This window comes from Lipotes vexillifer, unplaced genomic scaffold (assembly GCF_000442215.2).
Source record: "Lipotes vexillifer unplaced genomic scaffold, Lipotes_vexillifer_v1.1 scaffold251, whole genome shotgun sequence".
NCBI lineage: Eukaryota > Metazoa > Chordata > Mammalia > Artiodactyla > Lipotidae > Lipotes > Lipotes vexillifer.
Genome location: NW_006770868.1, coordinates 2,213,270 through 2,229,685, shown reverse-complemented (window position 1 = coordinate 2,229,685; position 16,416 = coordinate 2,213,270). Strand labels below are relative to the sequence as shown.

The window sequence follows — 16,416 nt, the reverse complement described above, 5'->3', positions numbered from 1 at the left end:
ATGGAATGATTCACTAGTTCCACTGCTGTGGAGACGTCAGGCACCAGGAGAGCCTGTAAATGGGCTGGCCTATGTGAAGGCAGGTGTCCCTGAGGGAGTGTCACTGACTCTGTGTTCTGAGAACAAGCCAGAGTCAGCTGGAGCCCAGGAAGAGTGACATACGACCTACGACCTACCGGGAGGTGTCAGTGACAGTGGAGCCCAGCCCGAATGAGGAGATGGGAGGGGAGGTGTGGTGGGGAGGAGTCCGTCAGGCTCAGAAGACTGAGCTTCCCCCTGAAAGCAGCAGGAGACTGACGAGGGGTTTTGAACAGGCCAGTAACTCCATCAGATGTGCATTTTCAAGGGATCGTTCAGGCCCCTGAGTAGAGAATGGGTTCTCCTAGGAAGAGCAGGATGTATAGAGAGAGAGATCCGCAAGGCAGAAGCCCTGAGCTGGAGGATAGTAGGGGAGGGAGGGAGAGAAGTGGATGGATTTGAGAGAAGGTGGACTCAGCAGGAGGAGGATATTTAATGAGAATAGCTCTTTTAATGGTATAATGGTTCTACCCTTGGGGATAAAACCAACAGTTGAATTTAATGGCTGCTGACATTTTTCTTTGCTCTGTAGCAGTGAAAGGAAAGCCCTTTCAATTCTTCCTCTTGATGTCTCCTCCCAAATCCCCACTCTGGGCCTTACCCACTGATATTTCTTCTTCAGGAGGCTCCATTCTAGTCTGACTTCATGCCACAGCCTCAGTTTCGGGTTTTATCCCACAGGATCTCCACTCCCCCACGCCCACCCCGCACTGAAAACACTCCCTGTGACTCCCCAGGGCCTTCAGGATGAAACACCAACTCCTTAGCTTGGTTCATCGAAAGCCTTTCATGGGGCCTGGCCCCACCTGCTGCTCTTGCCTTACTCTTGCCACTGTCCTCCCCGCCAGCCCCTCCCCCAGCAGCCAGTTCCTGTGTTCTGTCCACAGTCATCTGTGTAACTTCCTGCTCCTAGATACGCTGCTAGTATTTTGGGGCTCCCTACCTCCACACATGCTCTTCCCTCTGCCATGGGTGCATTCCCTCATTTCTTCACCTGGTTAGCTCTTCTTTATCCTAAATTGAAACCCAGCCCATGTGTCATAAAGAACCTTCCTAGACCCCCACCAGTCTGAGTTCGATGCCCACCATGTATTTCCTACAGCTCTCTGCTCTTTCCTGAGATGGTCCTAGTTTCCATCTTGTTTGTTTTTTATTTTCTTTTTGGCTGTGTTGGGTCTTCGTTGCTGCGCGTGGGCTTTCTCTAGCTGTGGTGAGCAGGGGCTACTCTTCGTTGCAGTGCGCGGGCTTCTCATTGCAGTGGCTTCTCTCGTTGCAGAGCACGGGCTCTAGGCACGTGGGCTCCAGTAGTTGCGGCACGTGGGCTCAGTAGTTGTGACTTACGGGCTCTAGAGCACAGGCTCAGTAGTTGTGGTGCACGGGATTAGTTGCTCCGTGGCATGTGGGATCTTCCCAGACTGGGGCTCAAACCCATGTGCCCTGCATTGGCAGGTGGATTCTTAACCACTGCACCACCAGGGAAGCCGCCCATCTTGTTTTTCTCCCTCATTAGACTATAGAGTTCCCTAAGGGCAGGCACCTGCTCTCATCTCTGGGATGAGAACACAGCGCCTGGAACAAAGTAGGTGAACAAATAAGTGTTTGACTAACAGGTTGAATGATGAATGAATCAATGAATGAGAGAATAAGCCAGAAATAAGTTTTGAGTTCTAAGTTAATTTCTAATAACTTTGTCTATAACATTTTAACTTCTTTCTTTTTTTTCTTTTATTTCCTAGCACAGCTGAAGGTTTAACAAGAAAAAATATGTCAGATGTCAGTGGGTGGCAAACATTTTTACAAGCCCTTGGCTACTTCCTCAAAATGTTCTTTGGCTCAGCAGCACTCGGCACTCTCACTGGCTTAATCTCTGCATTAATATCCTTTTAATATGATGAACACACGTGGCTGAGAAGATTATTCCTAATTACATCCGTCTCTCGTCATTTTCTCCAGTTCTTTAAGGGGACCAATTTTAGCCTAAAGTCGTATTTAAGGAGGATTTTTATGCTTAGTTCTGGTTTGAAGAACACTTTAATTTAAACTCAAGGATTTTAAATTTTAACATGTGAAATTTAGGATATCACTTTTCAAAGCTTAAAAAACATGTACACTGTTGAGTATCAGATCTGACTTTGGGGTCTTCTCAGTTCCCAGAGTGTGATAACTGCATTCAGATGAATTTCATTTTCTGCTGTCTCACTTTTTATATTAAGAAAATCGGAAATTAATTTCCTTTGAAAATGTCAAATTGAGAAAATCTCTACGCCACTGAAAGTATTTATCTGGAAGAACCAGAAAAGAGACTTTCAAAGTGAGCTCCATCTAAGTTATTCACACTGATTTTGTAGCTTAACAACCCATAAGCTTTTCCAGCCATAGAAGCCAAGAGACTTGTTAAGGCCGCTGACACCTTTATTGCTGTAGAAAATTTGTCACGTTTAAAACAGGAACAGGCACCAGACCATTTCTGTGTGAGCGTAAGCCTGCATGCATCTTGGGGAGATGGCCACCTGGCCCTCCTCCGCCAGCAGTGTGTTTCACAGATGGCCGGCCAGGAAAGCCTCTTCCGCCTGAGACAGGCATGTTTGTCTGCCATCCTGTTGAATTTTCCCGTCAGTTCCTATGTCCAGAAGTCTCAAGGTGCTGTTGAATCAGCTGACAGCTTCTTATATTGTATCAATAAACAGAATGGAAAAGAAAACTTTTTCTAGTTCAGTATTTTCCTCTGTATTTATCTCTTTATTTAAAAGAGCAGAGGGGCGGGCGGGGAGAGCATCTTCTTTAATGAAGCCCCAGTAAATGGGTGCTGTGGGCTCCAGCACAGGCATCAACATTTGAATACGTGGAAGATTCTCCTTTCACAGGAACATGAGTTTATAAATGTCCAGGAATAGGAGAGAAGGTCCTTCAATGGGGCATTGATCCCCAGGATTCTGGAAACCTCATTAGTGACCTCAGCTGATGTGGTCAGTGGAGTGGAAGAGGGGCACGGCCCTGGAAGGGACCTGGCAGTGTGGGGTGTCCTCAGTCTGTCTGCAGCCCCAGCTCCCCACAGCCCGCCCCCACCCCCCATCCCCCGGTGGCTTCCAGCCCTCCAAGTCAGCATTTCCAAATGAAATGACTTAGGGTGACTTCAGTTTTCCCCTACCGTTTGTCTCAGGAATTTACATCTCTTAGTATTTTGTCAGATGCCCTTCCTTAAAACAAGAGTCTCCCTGCAAAGAAAAAATCCATAATGACAAATTTTCAGCTGTTACCTTGAGATGTTCCCAAATCTTTGTATCCATTGTTTACCTTCTCTGTTTGGAAGGCAGCAGTTTTGTGACTTCTCTAGATCACCCGTAAGTGTCCTTTGATTCTTTTTCCTTGACAGTTGTCATTTACGTGCTAAAGCATATTGACTTGAGGAAAACGCCTTCCTTGGAGTTTGGCATGATGATCATTTTTGCTTATCTTCCATATGGGCTCGCAGAAGGAATCTCACTCTCAGGTAAGTGACAGAGTGTTGAAATGCTGGGGTTGATGGTCCGTTGTCCTGCCTGGTGAAAGGTTATGTCGATTGGGTCACTTTCAATCATAAGAGACAGTCACAACTCAGAAGAGCTTAAGCAGTAAAGGGGACTAACTGGCTCTCTAGGGATACATCTGGATTTAGACCTGGCTGGATCCAGGAACTCAGTGTTGTCACGGTCACCTTTTCTCTTTACCGGCCATCCTGTAGCAGAGATCAAAACATCTCTTCCGGGCTTCCCTGGTGGCGCAGTGCTTGAGAGTCCGCCTGCCGATGCAGGAGACGCGGGTTCGTGCCCCGTTTCGGGAGGATCCCACATGCCGCGGAGCGGCTGGGCCCGTGAGCCATGGCCGCTGAGCCTGCGCGTCCGGAGCCTGTGCTCCGCAAATGGGAGAGGCCACAACAGTGAGAGGCCCGCATAACGCAAGAAGAAAAAAAAAAAAAAAAACATCTCTTCCATTGTTGCCTCTCTCTCAAAACAAGCCCTCTGAAGGGCCTTCAGTCAAAGGATGAGGTCAGACTGCCAAGGGCAGTCAATCCCTTAGCCCGTCCCTGGGCCCTGGCACCCACTGACCTGCATTCTTCCACTATAGTTTTGCCTTTTCCAGAATATAAATGTCATATAAAGGGAATCATGTAGCTTTTAGTCTTTTGTGACTTCTTTCAGTTTTTGTAATGTTCTTGAGAGACACCACATTTTTGCTGTATCAGTAGTTTTACATTCTTATTGAGCCGATTTTTCCATTCACCCTTTGAAGGACATTTGGACTTTACCAGATTTTGGCTATTAATATGCGTATTTTCATTTATCTTGGATAAATACTGAGGAGTAAGTAAGGTTGCTGGGTCTTATGGTAGGTGTATATTTTGCTTTATCAGAAACTGCCAAGTGTTTTACAGAGTGACTGGGCCATTTGCATCCCCACCAGAATGTATGAGAGAGTTTCAGCTGCTTTACATCCTCATCAACACTTATTTTAATTTTAAAAACTAGCCATTTTGACAGGTATGTGGCAGTTTGATTTTGATGTGCCTTGGTGTGGTTCTCTTTATATTCCTCTTGGGATTTGTTGAACTTCATGGGTTTATAGTTTGTGTAAGTTTATGGCTTTTATCAAATGTAGTATGTTTTTATCAGTTTCTTGAAATATTTTTTTCTGTTCCTCCTCTGCTGCTGAGCAGAATTCTCCTTCCCTCGGGTCAGTGTCTGGCATCACACATGGGTCCTCTGTGAGCAGGTCTTGCCAAGGAGGAGGCAGAGAGGACTCTGGCCATTTTCGCTGGAGAACTTTGTAAACCTCAGGGTCTCGTTTGTTTTTAATCCCAAGCCAGTTCTTTTGGATAATTTCATCCCGGTATCTGCCATCCTGTTCCCTCTCTTATCTTTCCTGAATTTGGGCACTTACATAAACACTACCTGTGAGTCATTTGGCTCTAGCCTAGCTATTTTTACCTCTGTTTTTCTAGATCATTCCCCACCCCTTTGAGATGAACACTGAGTACCTGTTTGCAAAGATATATTTCATGCATCCATTTGAAATTTGTGATTAAGACCAGGGAGTGTTTTTCTTGTCTTTTCTTCAGAGAGGCAGTGTTTTCTATTTGTAGGGGTTTCGTTTCCTTGGGGACCTCTGCTGTGCACGCTAATGGGGCCGAAAAGAGCACATGCAAGCCAAGAACACACTTGTCCGCCTCTGGGTGACGGGCTGGCTCTGCCCACACTCTGCTGGTGGGATGTTTGTCACGCAGGGTTTTCAGAGAAGGGGAGGCTCACCCTGTTAATGTAAGGGTACAAACAGGAAAGGTGACTTTGGTGCTGTCCCCTCCTTCCTCTTTGTGCTCTGCTTTTCCTGACTGTCACAAAGGACTAAGTGGTTACCAGGGCCACCAAACAGGATGCTCTCCCTAAGAATCATTTACCTAAATCTGTGTGTCTAGAACACAGCGGTTAAGGGCACCAGACAGGCTCGGTTTGTATCCCAACTCCACCTCTCATTAGCTGTGTAACTGTAGAGAGCAGACCTAACCACTCTGAGCTTCCACTTCCTCATATGAAGTACACATAATAAAAGTGCCGCTCTGGGGCTTCCCTGGTGGCACAGTGGTTGAGAATCTGCCTGCCAACGCAGGGGACATGGGTTCGATCCCTGATCCGGGAAGATCCCACATGCCACAGAGCAACTAAGCCCGTGCACCACAACTACTGAGCCTGTGCTCTAGAGCCCGTGAGCCACAACTACTGAGCCCACGTGCCACAACTACTGAAGCCCACACACCTAGAGCCCATGCTCCGCAAGGAGAGAAGCCACTGCAATGAGAAGCCTGTGCACTGCAATGAAGAGTAGCCCCCGCTCGCCGCAACTAGAGGAAGCCCGCGTGCAGCAACAGAGACCCAACGCAGCCAAAAATAAATTAATTAATTAAATTTTAAAAAGAAAAAGAAAAACCTTTCACTCATCCATTCAGTAAGTATTTATTTAATGCCTACTCTGTGCCGAGAACGCTCCTTGGTTTCAGAGGTACGGTAATAAACAAGACAAGATCAGGTTTCTGCCTGGAGAAGGAAGATAATAAGCAAGTAAGCAAACACATAGGGTAATTTCAGGTAGTAAGAAGTGATGTGAAAAAAAGAAATCACAGTAATGCGATGGAGTTTCACGGGGGCAGGAACGTTATGAGGTAGGGGGTCAGGAAGGTGTCCTCAGAGGGGTGGCACTGGGGCTAAGACCTGTGTGGTGAAAAGGAGCCAGTGTTGGAGGCTCTGGGGAGGGAGTGATTGGCAGCGTGAGCAGCAGGTGCCGAGAGTCCCAGATAGATCTGAGGGAGCTTGGCTTGCTCCAGGAAGAGCAGGAAGATAGCGTGGCTGAAACAGAAGGGCAAGGACCCCGTCCCGCAGGGTTCTGTAGGCCTGGGAAGGAGTTGGCATTCTGTTACACACGCAAAGCCAAGTGTTGGAGGACTTTTTAAAAATCACTGTGCCAGTAATACGTGTCATATCTGTAGTATGATACTGTTTATTACTTTTTAAAAATATATTTATTATTTCTTTTTTTGGCTGCATTGGGTCTTCGCTGCTGTGCGCGGCTTTCTCTACTTGTGGCAAGCGGGAGCTACCCTTCGCCGCGGTGTGCGGGCCCCTCATTGCGGTGGCCTCCCTTGCTGTGGAGCTTGGGCTGTAGGCGCGCAGGCCTCAGCAGTTGTGGCTCGCGGGCTCTAGAGCACAGGCTCCGTAGTTGTGGCGCACGGGCCCAGTCGCTCTGCGGCATCCCGGACCAGGGCCTGAACCTGTGTCCCCTGCACTGCGCCACCAGGGAAGACCCTGTTTATTACTTTTTTTTAAAGACAGATAAACTTTATAATGGCATAGTAGAAAGAGCTGGCAATCTGCATGTTAAACTGTTAATAGTAGTTACCTCTGGGCAGGCGGTGTGAATGGAGAGTCTTGTTTTACTCTTTACCTCTGAGTTCAGATTTTTTATAGCAAAATATGTTCCTTGTTGGGTAATTAACAAAACTGACTATGGCCTGACACAGCCTTCAAGAAGTACATCGTGTTTTACCCACAGTAAAGTTCAGTGCAATAGAAATTGTACACAATACCCTCTCAACTCCTGCCTTCTGGATTTGAATCCCTTTATTCCTTAATTACATTTGAAACAATGGATTTAACTGAGACTAGAAGTGGATTTCCTCCCTCCCTCTCTTTTCCTGCCTTCCTTCAGAGGCTGGCCGTTCGCTGCACTGCTGTCTACTTCCTGTAATGCATCTGCCTTCTGAAAGAAGTAACTGTGCCAGGATGCTTCACTCCAGGGCATGTTTTAAATCCCCAGGCCTTTTAGCCCCAGGAGTGAGCCTGCTGGACCGGTTTCCCCTTCAGTGTCTTCGCAGCCTATGCCGGGGGCAGCTGCAGTGGGTGAGGGTCGTCTGAGTGGTAAAGTCACCTGGGCTTAGGGAGGGCACATAGGGGAGACACTTGAGCTGTCCCTGCGGCTTTTGTACCCACTGCTGACCCTGACTCTTTCCTTTAGCCCCTGGGATTTGAGAGTTCCCTCAACCCCAGACTAGCCTGGCATGAAGGTCGTGGCTGGCTGGTCACTCTTTTGTTGTCCAGAGGGCCCATTTCTATATGGTCCAAATTCAGCCCCCAAATGGGATTTGTTTACCTCTACGGAAAATGTTTAAACGCTTCAATTAGTTGCTGTCGTTAAAAGTCAGAAGATTTCTGGGAATTCCCTGGCGGTTCAGTGGTTAGGGCTCACTGCTTTCACTGCTGGGGGCCCGGGGTTCGATCCCTGGTCAGCGAACTAAGATCCAGCAAGCTGTGCGGCGCGGCCAAAAAAAAAAAAAAGTTGGAAGATTTCGCATAAGAAACAGATTTCTGGAGTTTCTCAAAAACCGGAAGACTGGTCAGCACTAGGCCCCCATCCACAGGGCTGCCGTCAGCCCTTTGTAGATGGGCTTGTGCCTTCTTTGCCCATGTGCCACTCACCCACTTATTGTTTTTGTCTTTATTTTTATGGTCTGGCCCCTGAGGAGTTTGGGTTTCCAACCCCTGGCCTACAGTGCACCAGACTAAAATGGCCAGCCAGACCCCTGCTGCGTTGAGCCTGTCTCCTTGTTTCCTGTGGAGGAAAGCTTGCTGGGGCTCTGGCAGTGGCCTCTCCTGATGCTAGTCCCACGGGAAGTTCCACGTTTCACTGTCAGAGCTGACTTTCCAGAACCTTTGGCTTTCTACAGTGGCTGTTCAATACCGGGACTCCCGTGGGCTATGACGACCTCGTTCTGTGGGCAGAATGACGACGTGGGTGGAAGGCCACTCCTGTCACAACTTAAGCGGTTGTGATTCACAGCTTAAGTGGTTCAGGCTCCTCTGGGGTTGACTTTCCCTTCAGGGTAAGAACTCCAAAGCCTCAGCTTTGCAGTGAATTGTAACCCTTCTTGAAGCAGGCTGGCGAAACAAAGCCCTTTGAGAGCCCAGAAGCCAGAGCCGTCTCTAGCATTGGACTGCACGGAAGGAAGAGAGAGGCTTAGGAGCAAGTCCATAGGAACTGAAGTGTGCTGTGCCGCGTGCTCCTCCCCCAACCTCAACGGTTCTGGTCTCTCCCACTGTTTCGCCTCACGTTGCCTGTGGCGTCTGTGGTCTAGGTGCAGAGTCAGGAAGGAGAAGCTCTCGGGTGGTCGCCTGCAGGAACTTACTGAGAAGAGCAGATGAATTGAGGGGACAGCCGGAGGTGTTGTTACTGTGTGTTTTATCTAGCGGAGCAGCGGCTCAGAACGACTCGTGACTCTCCGAGTCTTCTCGCTGCTCTGAAGTAGCAGGTGAAGAAGTCTCCTGCCCTCTCCTTTCCCTTCTCCAGGCTCGTCAGGTGTGGCTCTTGGGCAGCGTTGCTGGAATTTCCCGGTCTGGCCTCCTTTTTGGGAAAAATGAAAGAGCAAAGGAATTTGCCGTTTCCCAGGAGGGCTAGGAGATAACACGTTCCAGCTACTGCTGTCTCTCCGGCCAGCAAATACCTGTTGGGCACCGCAAAGAGCAGGGTTTTCCTCTGTTTTGTGAGGTATTGTTTATGCAGCAAGCTTAGCAGTTGAAATGTCTCCAACGCAATTCTGTGTTTTTCAATCATTTTGTTTTCTGCCAAAACAAACTTTATTGCACCAAAAAGAAAAAACAAAACTTCATTTATGTACAGTCAGATATAAAGACATCTCTTTGACTCCTGTGCATATATTTCCTCAACTCAAGATTAGGGTGTAAAAGTCAGGCTAGTATGCCAGACATGCTCTGCCCATGGCAAGACCAAGGAGAGGATTGTCACTTGAAAGTGGGAACACTTAAATGGATGACAGGTAACACTGGACCAACAGACCAAGGGCATTCTTCCAAGCCTTGTACTAGCTCTGGGAATGGAAGAGGGAAATTGGAAGCAGGGCCCCTTTTTGAGTCTTCTTGTGAAGAGACCCAGCCTTCAGGTATTCAAAGCTAAACTTCTGTCCCCCAAGCGCACTTCCTGTCCAGCTCCTTTGCTGCCTGCCCTCCCAAGCAGGACATTCTCCTTTGCTTCACTCATTTTTAAATGGAAAGTTAGCCAGTAATCTGTTTCTGCAAAATGGCAGAAGTGAGTTAAATATTTGCTTATAAAGTTTGACTTGGAATTCATGTATCTTGGCAGCCTGTTTAATGGCTTTGTAAAAATCTCAGCTTCCTTACATGAAATAAAGACCTCTTTGCTGCTGCCTTGCCAGGGAGACCCTGAGAGGAAACCCATGGAAGTGGCTTCAGCAGTGATTAGGGGCAGTGGACAAAAGTTGAAACTCAAATCCTGAGTACACAACAAAAGTTGTAGACTCTCTCATGGTGATCTTTAAAGAAAAGACATCACTTTTTTTTAAATAACACATCTCTCTTTTCATATTATAAGGTTAATTCATGGCGATTATGGGAAAATTCAAAATTAAAGTATGACAAAGTAAATAAAAATCCACCCATTCTCCATACCCAGATTCTTATGTTCCCTTTCTGCCCCAAGAGTGGTTCACCTGCCCCTATTATATCCATGAATGACAGTGACGGCTCACACCTGTTCTGCCCTGGTCTTGTGAAGGGCACTTGACATGGCTTCTCTGCATTACCCTCCTAACATCTCCATGAGCGTGGGTACTATTAGTCCCACTGTACAGTTGAGAAAACTGAGGCTTGGTGAGGGGAAGAAACTTGGCCCAAGGTCACCCAGCCGGTAATGAAGCTGCCAGAGAGACGGGCCCTTAGCAGGTCTCTGCAGCCTCTGGGAGGCCTCAGGTATTATTTTCCCATCCTTTTTCTTAAAACACCTAATACTGTAGGCTCCAGGAACTTGTAGGAAGTGTGAGGCATTATTGCTTATCACATGGAAGGTGCTTTTCTGTTCTGTTCATGTCTGTGCACTTTGCCCCTTTGTCCCTCTCTAGGCATTATGGCCATCCTATTCTCAGGCATCGTGATGTCTCACTACACACACCATAACCTGTCCCCAGTCACCCAGATCCTCATGCAGCAAACCCTCCGGACTGTGGCCTTCTTGTGCGGTGAGTTGTGCCTCTGTGTGGTCCCCCGTGGGCCTACCCAGAGCTGCTTGTTCTTCCTCAGCCTGTTCCAGGAGTCCGTTGAGATTTTCCCTGACAGAAGAGGCAGCAGAATTCCTCAGAGCCAGATACTGCACTCCCTTATCTTTTGTTTGTTACTCTGGCTTTCACATTCCATAAAGTAAACCTAATACCTAACAAATGGAACTTTCGATGCCTATAATTTTAAGACCAAAAAATAACGAGAACTGCGAATAACGAACATTTGAGACTCATGTTTTTGCAATATATGAAAGTGACGTTTCTAAAAAATGCGTTCCTTGGAACTGATATTGATGGGAATTAAGTGAAAAAAGACTCCATAGTCAAAAAACAGTTTGGGAAATCCTGGGGTAAATAAAGTTTAACAAGTTTCTGAACTTGTGAGACTTTTCCGCCAAGGTGCATTGTGAATTTCTAAGAGAAAGACAGAGTGACAGCATTTCCCAAACTTGTCCACAGGATCCTTTGTTCACAAGAGCATCTTGAAGGATGTGTCTCAGGCAAGCCCTGAATTAGAGGTGTCATCGTTGGCCTGGGCCACACCGTGATGACTGTTTCTCTTAAGCAGTTTCAGTTATGCATCACAGTCTGATGAACCCATCATGTACCTGCCCCTAGTTTACACCTGGGAGTGAAGGAACCACTCTCACACTGTCCCTTTTCGCCGGCCCCCAAGTGGCTGTGCTCTGCCTGTCATCATCAGCACTCCCCTGGCATTTCTGTGGGCTGTCTCATTTCGAAGCACCAGTTCCACACTGTCACGTGCTGGGAGTCGGGGGCAAGCTGTGCAGAGACTTCATTCCACAAACAGGGGGTCTCAGGTCACATGATCTGAGCACTGTCTCATGGCTAAGAAGTGAGCCTGGAAGCGGTCTGTCTCTTCCTGGCCCAGTGGGTATTGTTTCCACAGCACCCTTCTCAGAAAGTCATGGCGAAAGACTCTTTCACCATAAGGAAATGTAAAGCAAAACATCCATCAAATTCTATTTTGTACCCATCAGATTTTAAGTTTGGTGATTCCCCACTTCTGGCACAAACGTATAGAAAATAGGCCCTGTTGATGGGCATATACATTGATGCCATCTTTTTTGGAGAGTCATTTGCAGCATCAGTCTGAATTTAAAAGGCACATACTCTTTGACCCAGCGATTCTACCATCAGGGATTTAGTCTGTGCACAGGGATGTTTGTTGTTGCTTTTTCAATCTCAGAAACAGAAACAGTCTAAATATCCATCAAGGATTCATTAAATTAACCATGATGTATCCACATAATAGTATTCATGCTGCCAGGGAAAAGCATTACATAGATCTGAATGTGTTCTAAATAAGCTGATTTCAAAAGATGACAGAAATATTTGATAAAAACATTCAAGGAGGAGAAGGGTAAGTATACTGTCCAGCTTGTGGACTTGTTCTAAAAGGATACACATTTGGAGAAGAAAACATTGCTGAAATGTTTCAAAACAGCCTTGATGTTTTATGATGCTCAACTTTTAAAATAGTGTCTTTGTCTCCCTGGCTCTACGTTTATTCTGGAGGATGTCACAGTCTAAGCGGGGAGCCTAGTGCTAGGAATTTCTAAGGTGCCTTTTCTTAGGATACACAAGTGACTGCTTGTACAGCAAGAGTAAATGTCAGACTCTCTTTGACTTGTGGAATGGAGCCAAGAGTTGAAATGTATTTCTTCCTGCAAATCCTGCAGGATGTAAGCCTTCTTCTAAACTTTGTGGCAACATTAAATATGTGAAGTCAGTCATTTGGCTTTGTCCACTCTGGCAAGGAAGTTAACAAAGGGCCCTTTCACACTAGTCGCAGGGCGTCTGCAGTCATTTGCTCTGAATTGTTGCCACTTTGCCTCAGTTGGGATCCTTGCTAATCACAGTGTTCAGCAAATGGACAGATTCATATATTTATCACCGTCCCTGGGTGGGAGAGTATTTATTTGCATGGGTATTTGACAGCTGGCTTATTAAATTAGGAGATTCTGAATAGCAAGCACTTGTTGCTTACGTGATAGAAAAGAATGAGAGAATCAAAGGACAAGTTTGCCAAGGTACTGGTTGCAGGATTTTCCAGAAAATAAGCAAAGTGGTATACTGGATTCTGATTAACTTCTGAATGTTTGCTTGCATAACAATCCCGTGCTGTATTGGAAGAAAATAGTTGAGGCTGAATAATCCATTCTTTGGTTTGTTTCAGAAACATGTGTGTTTGCATTTCTTGGCCTGTCCATTTTTAGTTTCCCTCACAAGTTTGAAATTTCCTTTGTCATCTGGTGCATAGTAAGTATTTTCCTTGTTTTTTATTTAACTACTTATTTGTAGATCGATAACCACATATTCTGGATTCATTTATGTAACTGTTAACTGGTCAAAGTCAACAGCTACATAGACAACCGTCTGTTTGAAGTTTCTTTTTGTTAAAAATTCATGAACATACAATAAATGGGAAGGGATGGAATTAAGTAAATAAATATCCCTAGAAAAGAATTCTTGCCTGGTTTTAATTTTAAGTGGCCTTGAACTGTTATAGTCTTCTTTAAAAATTACCATTTTTTTCAGGACTTCCCTGGCAGTCCAGTAGTTAAGACTTCCGAGCTTCCACTGCAGGGGGCACAGGTTTGATCCCTGGTCAGCAGGGAACTAAGATCCTGCAGGCTGCAAGGCGCAGCCATAAAAAAAAAAAAAAAAAAAATTTACCAGTTTTTAACCTTAGGTAGTAAAAGCAGATTTCAGAATTGAAATGTGTAATTGATCATAACCATGTAAAAACAGCATGCATAGGAAAGAAAATATGTAAGAAAATGCAGCCAAATGTTCACAGTGGTTGTAGAACTGGGGAAGATTTCTTTTTCTTTTCTACTTTTTCTGGATGATTATAATGAATATACCTAATTCTTGCTGTGGTTTCCTTCAAATGTGTCCATTTATAAGCATGACCTTGGACACTTGTTCAAGGTAAAGATTAGAGGCCCTTACCTCCTTTGGAGATTCATCTGGAGGAATCATCATCCCAGGTGATTCTTATCATTGAGAAGCTTTGGGAAACAGTGTTGCATTGTAATTGGAGGAGAGAGGGGTGGTGGCAGTAGGAGACAAGTTAAAATGTACCTTTAAAAAAGGAAAATAGAAGTTTAATCATTTGCATTCAAATCAGATCTTGGGAATGGAATGGGAGAAAAATAAATGTTTAAGCATTTAAAAGAAAGGTCCAACTCCCTCAGGCATCTGATCAAAGTGACGGGAATGGCTAACATTTGGGCATTAGCCTGGTGTTCCCAGGTCCCTCGTCTGTGTCCCTCCTGTGTCTCTGTCCCGTCAGTGTGAACTCATCTCCCATAGGTCCTCCTGCTGATTTATACTCCTGTCCCTAATTTGATCTGTTTGTTGTCTTTTTAGATCCTCTGTTAATTTAAGGCACTTACAAAGCACACCTTGTTGAGTTACCATAATTCATCTTAACTTTTATTACCAGCTCCACTTAACAAAACACAGCTATTGAGAGGCAGGCTTTTTCTTTTAAATCACTGTCACCTACCACGTGCAAACCAGTGAGGCCTACCTATTTGGCATATGGGGAACCTGAGGCAGAGAAGATAAGGAACCCTAAAGAAAAAGATGTGGGGCTTCCCTGGTGGTGCAGTGGTTGAGAGTCCGCCTGCCGATGCAGGGGACACGGGTTCGTGCCCCGGTCCGGGAAGATCCCACATGCCGCAGAGCGGCTGGGCCCATGAGCCATGGCCGCTGAGCCTGCGCATCTGGAGCCTGTGCTCCGCCACGGGGGAGGCCACAACAGTGAGAGGCCTGCATACCACCAAAAAAAAAAAAAAAGAAAAAGAAAAAGATGTTTCTCCTTGCAATCTGGGTGCTTCTACCTTAGTCGGCACAAGCTCATTGCTTTCGTCACTGTTATGTGTCCTCCAAACTCAGGTTTTAGGACAAGAAAACAGCAGCAAAAGTCTTTTATAGAAAGTATAGTAGCCTTTAATGTGGTCACTGGGTGAAAGGGGCCACATTTGGTCAACCCTGAAACACACATGTGGGAATGGAGGATTAGATTTCAGTGGGTGAAACAGGGAGGTGGCGATCTCAGCCATGAGCTGCGAAGGAAAGAAAAATGAGGCAATGCCTGGGGTGGTGACTCAGTTTCCCCTGAGCAACTGGTCAGTCTGGCCCTGGCACTCCTAGAGATGGCCTGTGCTGCTCAGATGGATTACCTTAGACTCAGTGGTCAAGGGCATGGGCTCTGGGGACCGAGCCAGGTTTGGGACTTGGCTCCACCACTTCCTGCCTGCGTCAGCTTGGACCAGTTACTTAATACTTAACCTCTCGCAGTCTCAGTTTACTTGTCTCTAAAATAGAGACAGTAATACTTACCTCATGAGACCTTTGGAAGGATGTAAACTGAACAAGATAATGCATATAAAATGATTAGAGCATTGTCTGGCATATAAATGTTAGATGATTATGGGTAATTATTAACTTGACCTTCCAAGGCACAACAGTCCAAAGCACACTCAATTCATGCTGGTTAAAAGAATAAACTTAAAGCCTTAGAATGTATGTATATATATATATTATTCTGTTCAAGTTAGTTATGGTGAGAACCAAGATGAAGAAACTGGAAGTAAATTAATAAGTAGTTCTAAGAAGCCACTTAGATAAGATTTAGACTTTACATAAAGCTATATTTTGTTAAAATCGACATGCCTTTGGAGATGGCTAGGAACCAAAAGCCATGGCAAGCAACTGGCTAGACAGGGTGTATGTGACCTCCTGTTAGAACCCACCTGTGCATTCCTCTTGCACGGGGAGCAGCATTTACGGACATAGGTAGGCGCTTTTCAGTCTTCGCTCCTTTCCCTGAGGAGTGGGGCCCCCATGGGAGAAGCAGGAATACCTTGTCTGTTCCTCCAGAGCTAGCCCATTGGGAATGATTAGTGCAGGCCCGTCCCACAGCAGAGCACATTTGGAGGAGCCAGATTACCTTAAATTAATCTCTGGGTACTTCTGCAGGGCCTCTTGGCATTACTGAAGCTGTCATTGATACCTTGTTAGTCCTCTCTTTCTGACAATGGAAACGTAACATACAAAGCTTTAATCCTTTCCTAGACACATAGAAGCTGGCATGTCCTGGGTCTCTGCCTAGCACTGAGTTCATATCTTTGATGACAAGGGGATGCTGCCTTTATAATGGGCGTGTTACCAGGTCTGTGTTAGCCTCGACGAGCTTCAGCTTGAAGAACCAGAGGTTTCCATGTTAAGACTTAGTTCGTTGCTGTTAACAGGTGCTCGTGCTGTTTGGCAGAGCGGTGAACATTTTCCCTCTCTCCTACCTCCTGAATTTCTTCCGTGATCATAAAATCACACCAAAGATGATGTTCATCATGTGGTTCAGCGGTAAGCCCAACCTTGAACGAACGGTGGAGGGAAACTGTGTTATAAAGGAACAGGCCCTGCGGAGAATGCACGTGCCTGTCACCGGAGCCCTTGCGAAACGAGCATGCCTCATCAGCCCCTAGTTGCACGTGCTCCCATTTAAGGGCGCCGGCTATAACACAGGCCCTGAGCGAGGCCCTTCGCAGGCGGTACCCCTCCCCACAGCGCAGGAAGTGGGTGGTGCGTGTCTGCTCTACAGATGAGGAAGCTCAGGCTCAAGGGTAAAGGACTTGCTCGGGACGAGGGGCCCCAGGAGGCAGAACCAGGATTTGCCCTCCTTCCCTCCACTC

General features: G+C 46.2%; 1 protein-coding gene across 3 annotated transcripts in view; it reads left to right on the top strand.

Annotated features, from left to right (window-relative positions):
• Positions 1-16,416, top strand: part of SLC9A8 (solute carrier family 9 member A8) — a 67,117-nt gene that overhangs the window by 44,109 nt on the left and 6,592 nt on the right. For all 3 annotated transcript variants that reach the window (XM_007446390.1, XM_007446389.1, XM_007446388.1), the window contains exons 9-13: positions 1,815-1,953; positions 3,463-3,568; positions 10,532-10,648; positions 12,888-12,970; positions 15,976-16,087. In XM_007446390.1, coding sequence (XP_007446452.1) covers positions 1,815-1,953; positions 3,463-3,568; positions 10,532-10,648; positions 12,888-12,970; positions 15,976-16,087 — 557 coding nt within the window. The remainder of the gene's footprint in view (positions 1-1,814; positions 1,954-3,462; positions 3,569-10,531; positions 10,649-12,887; positions 12,971-15,975; positions 16,088-16,416) is intronic.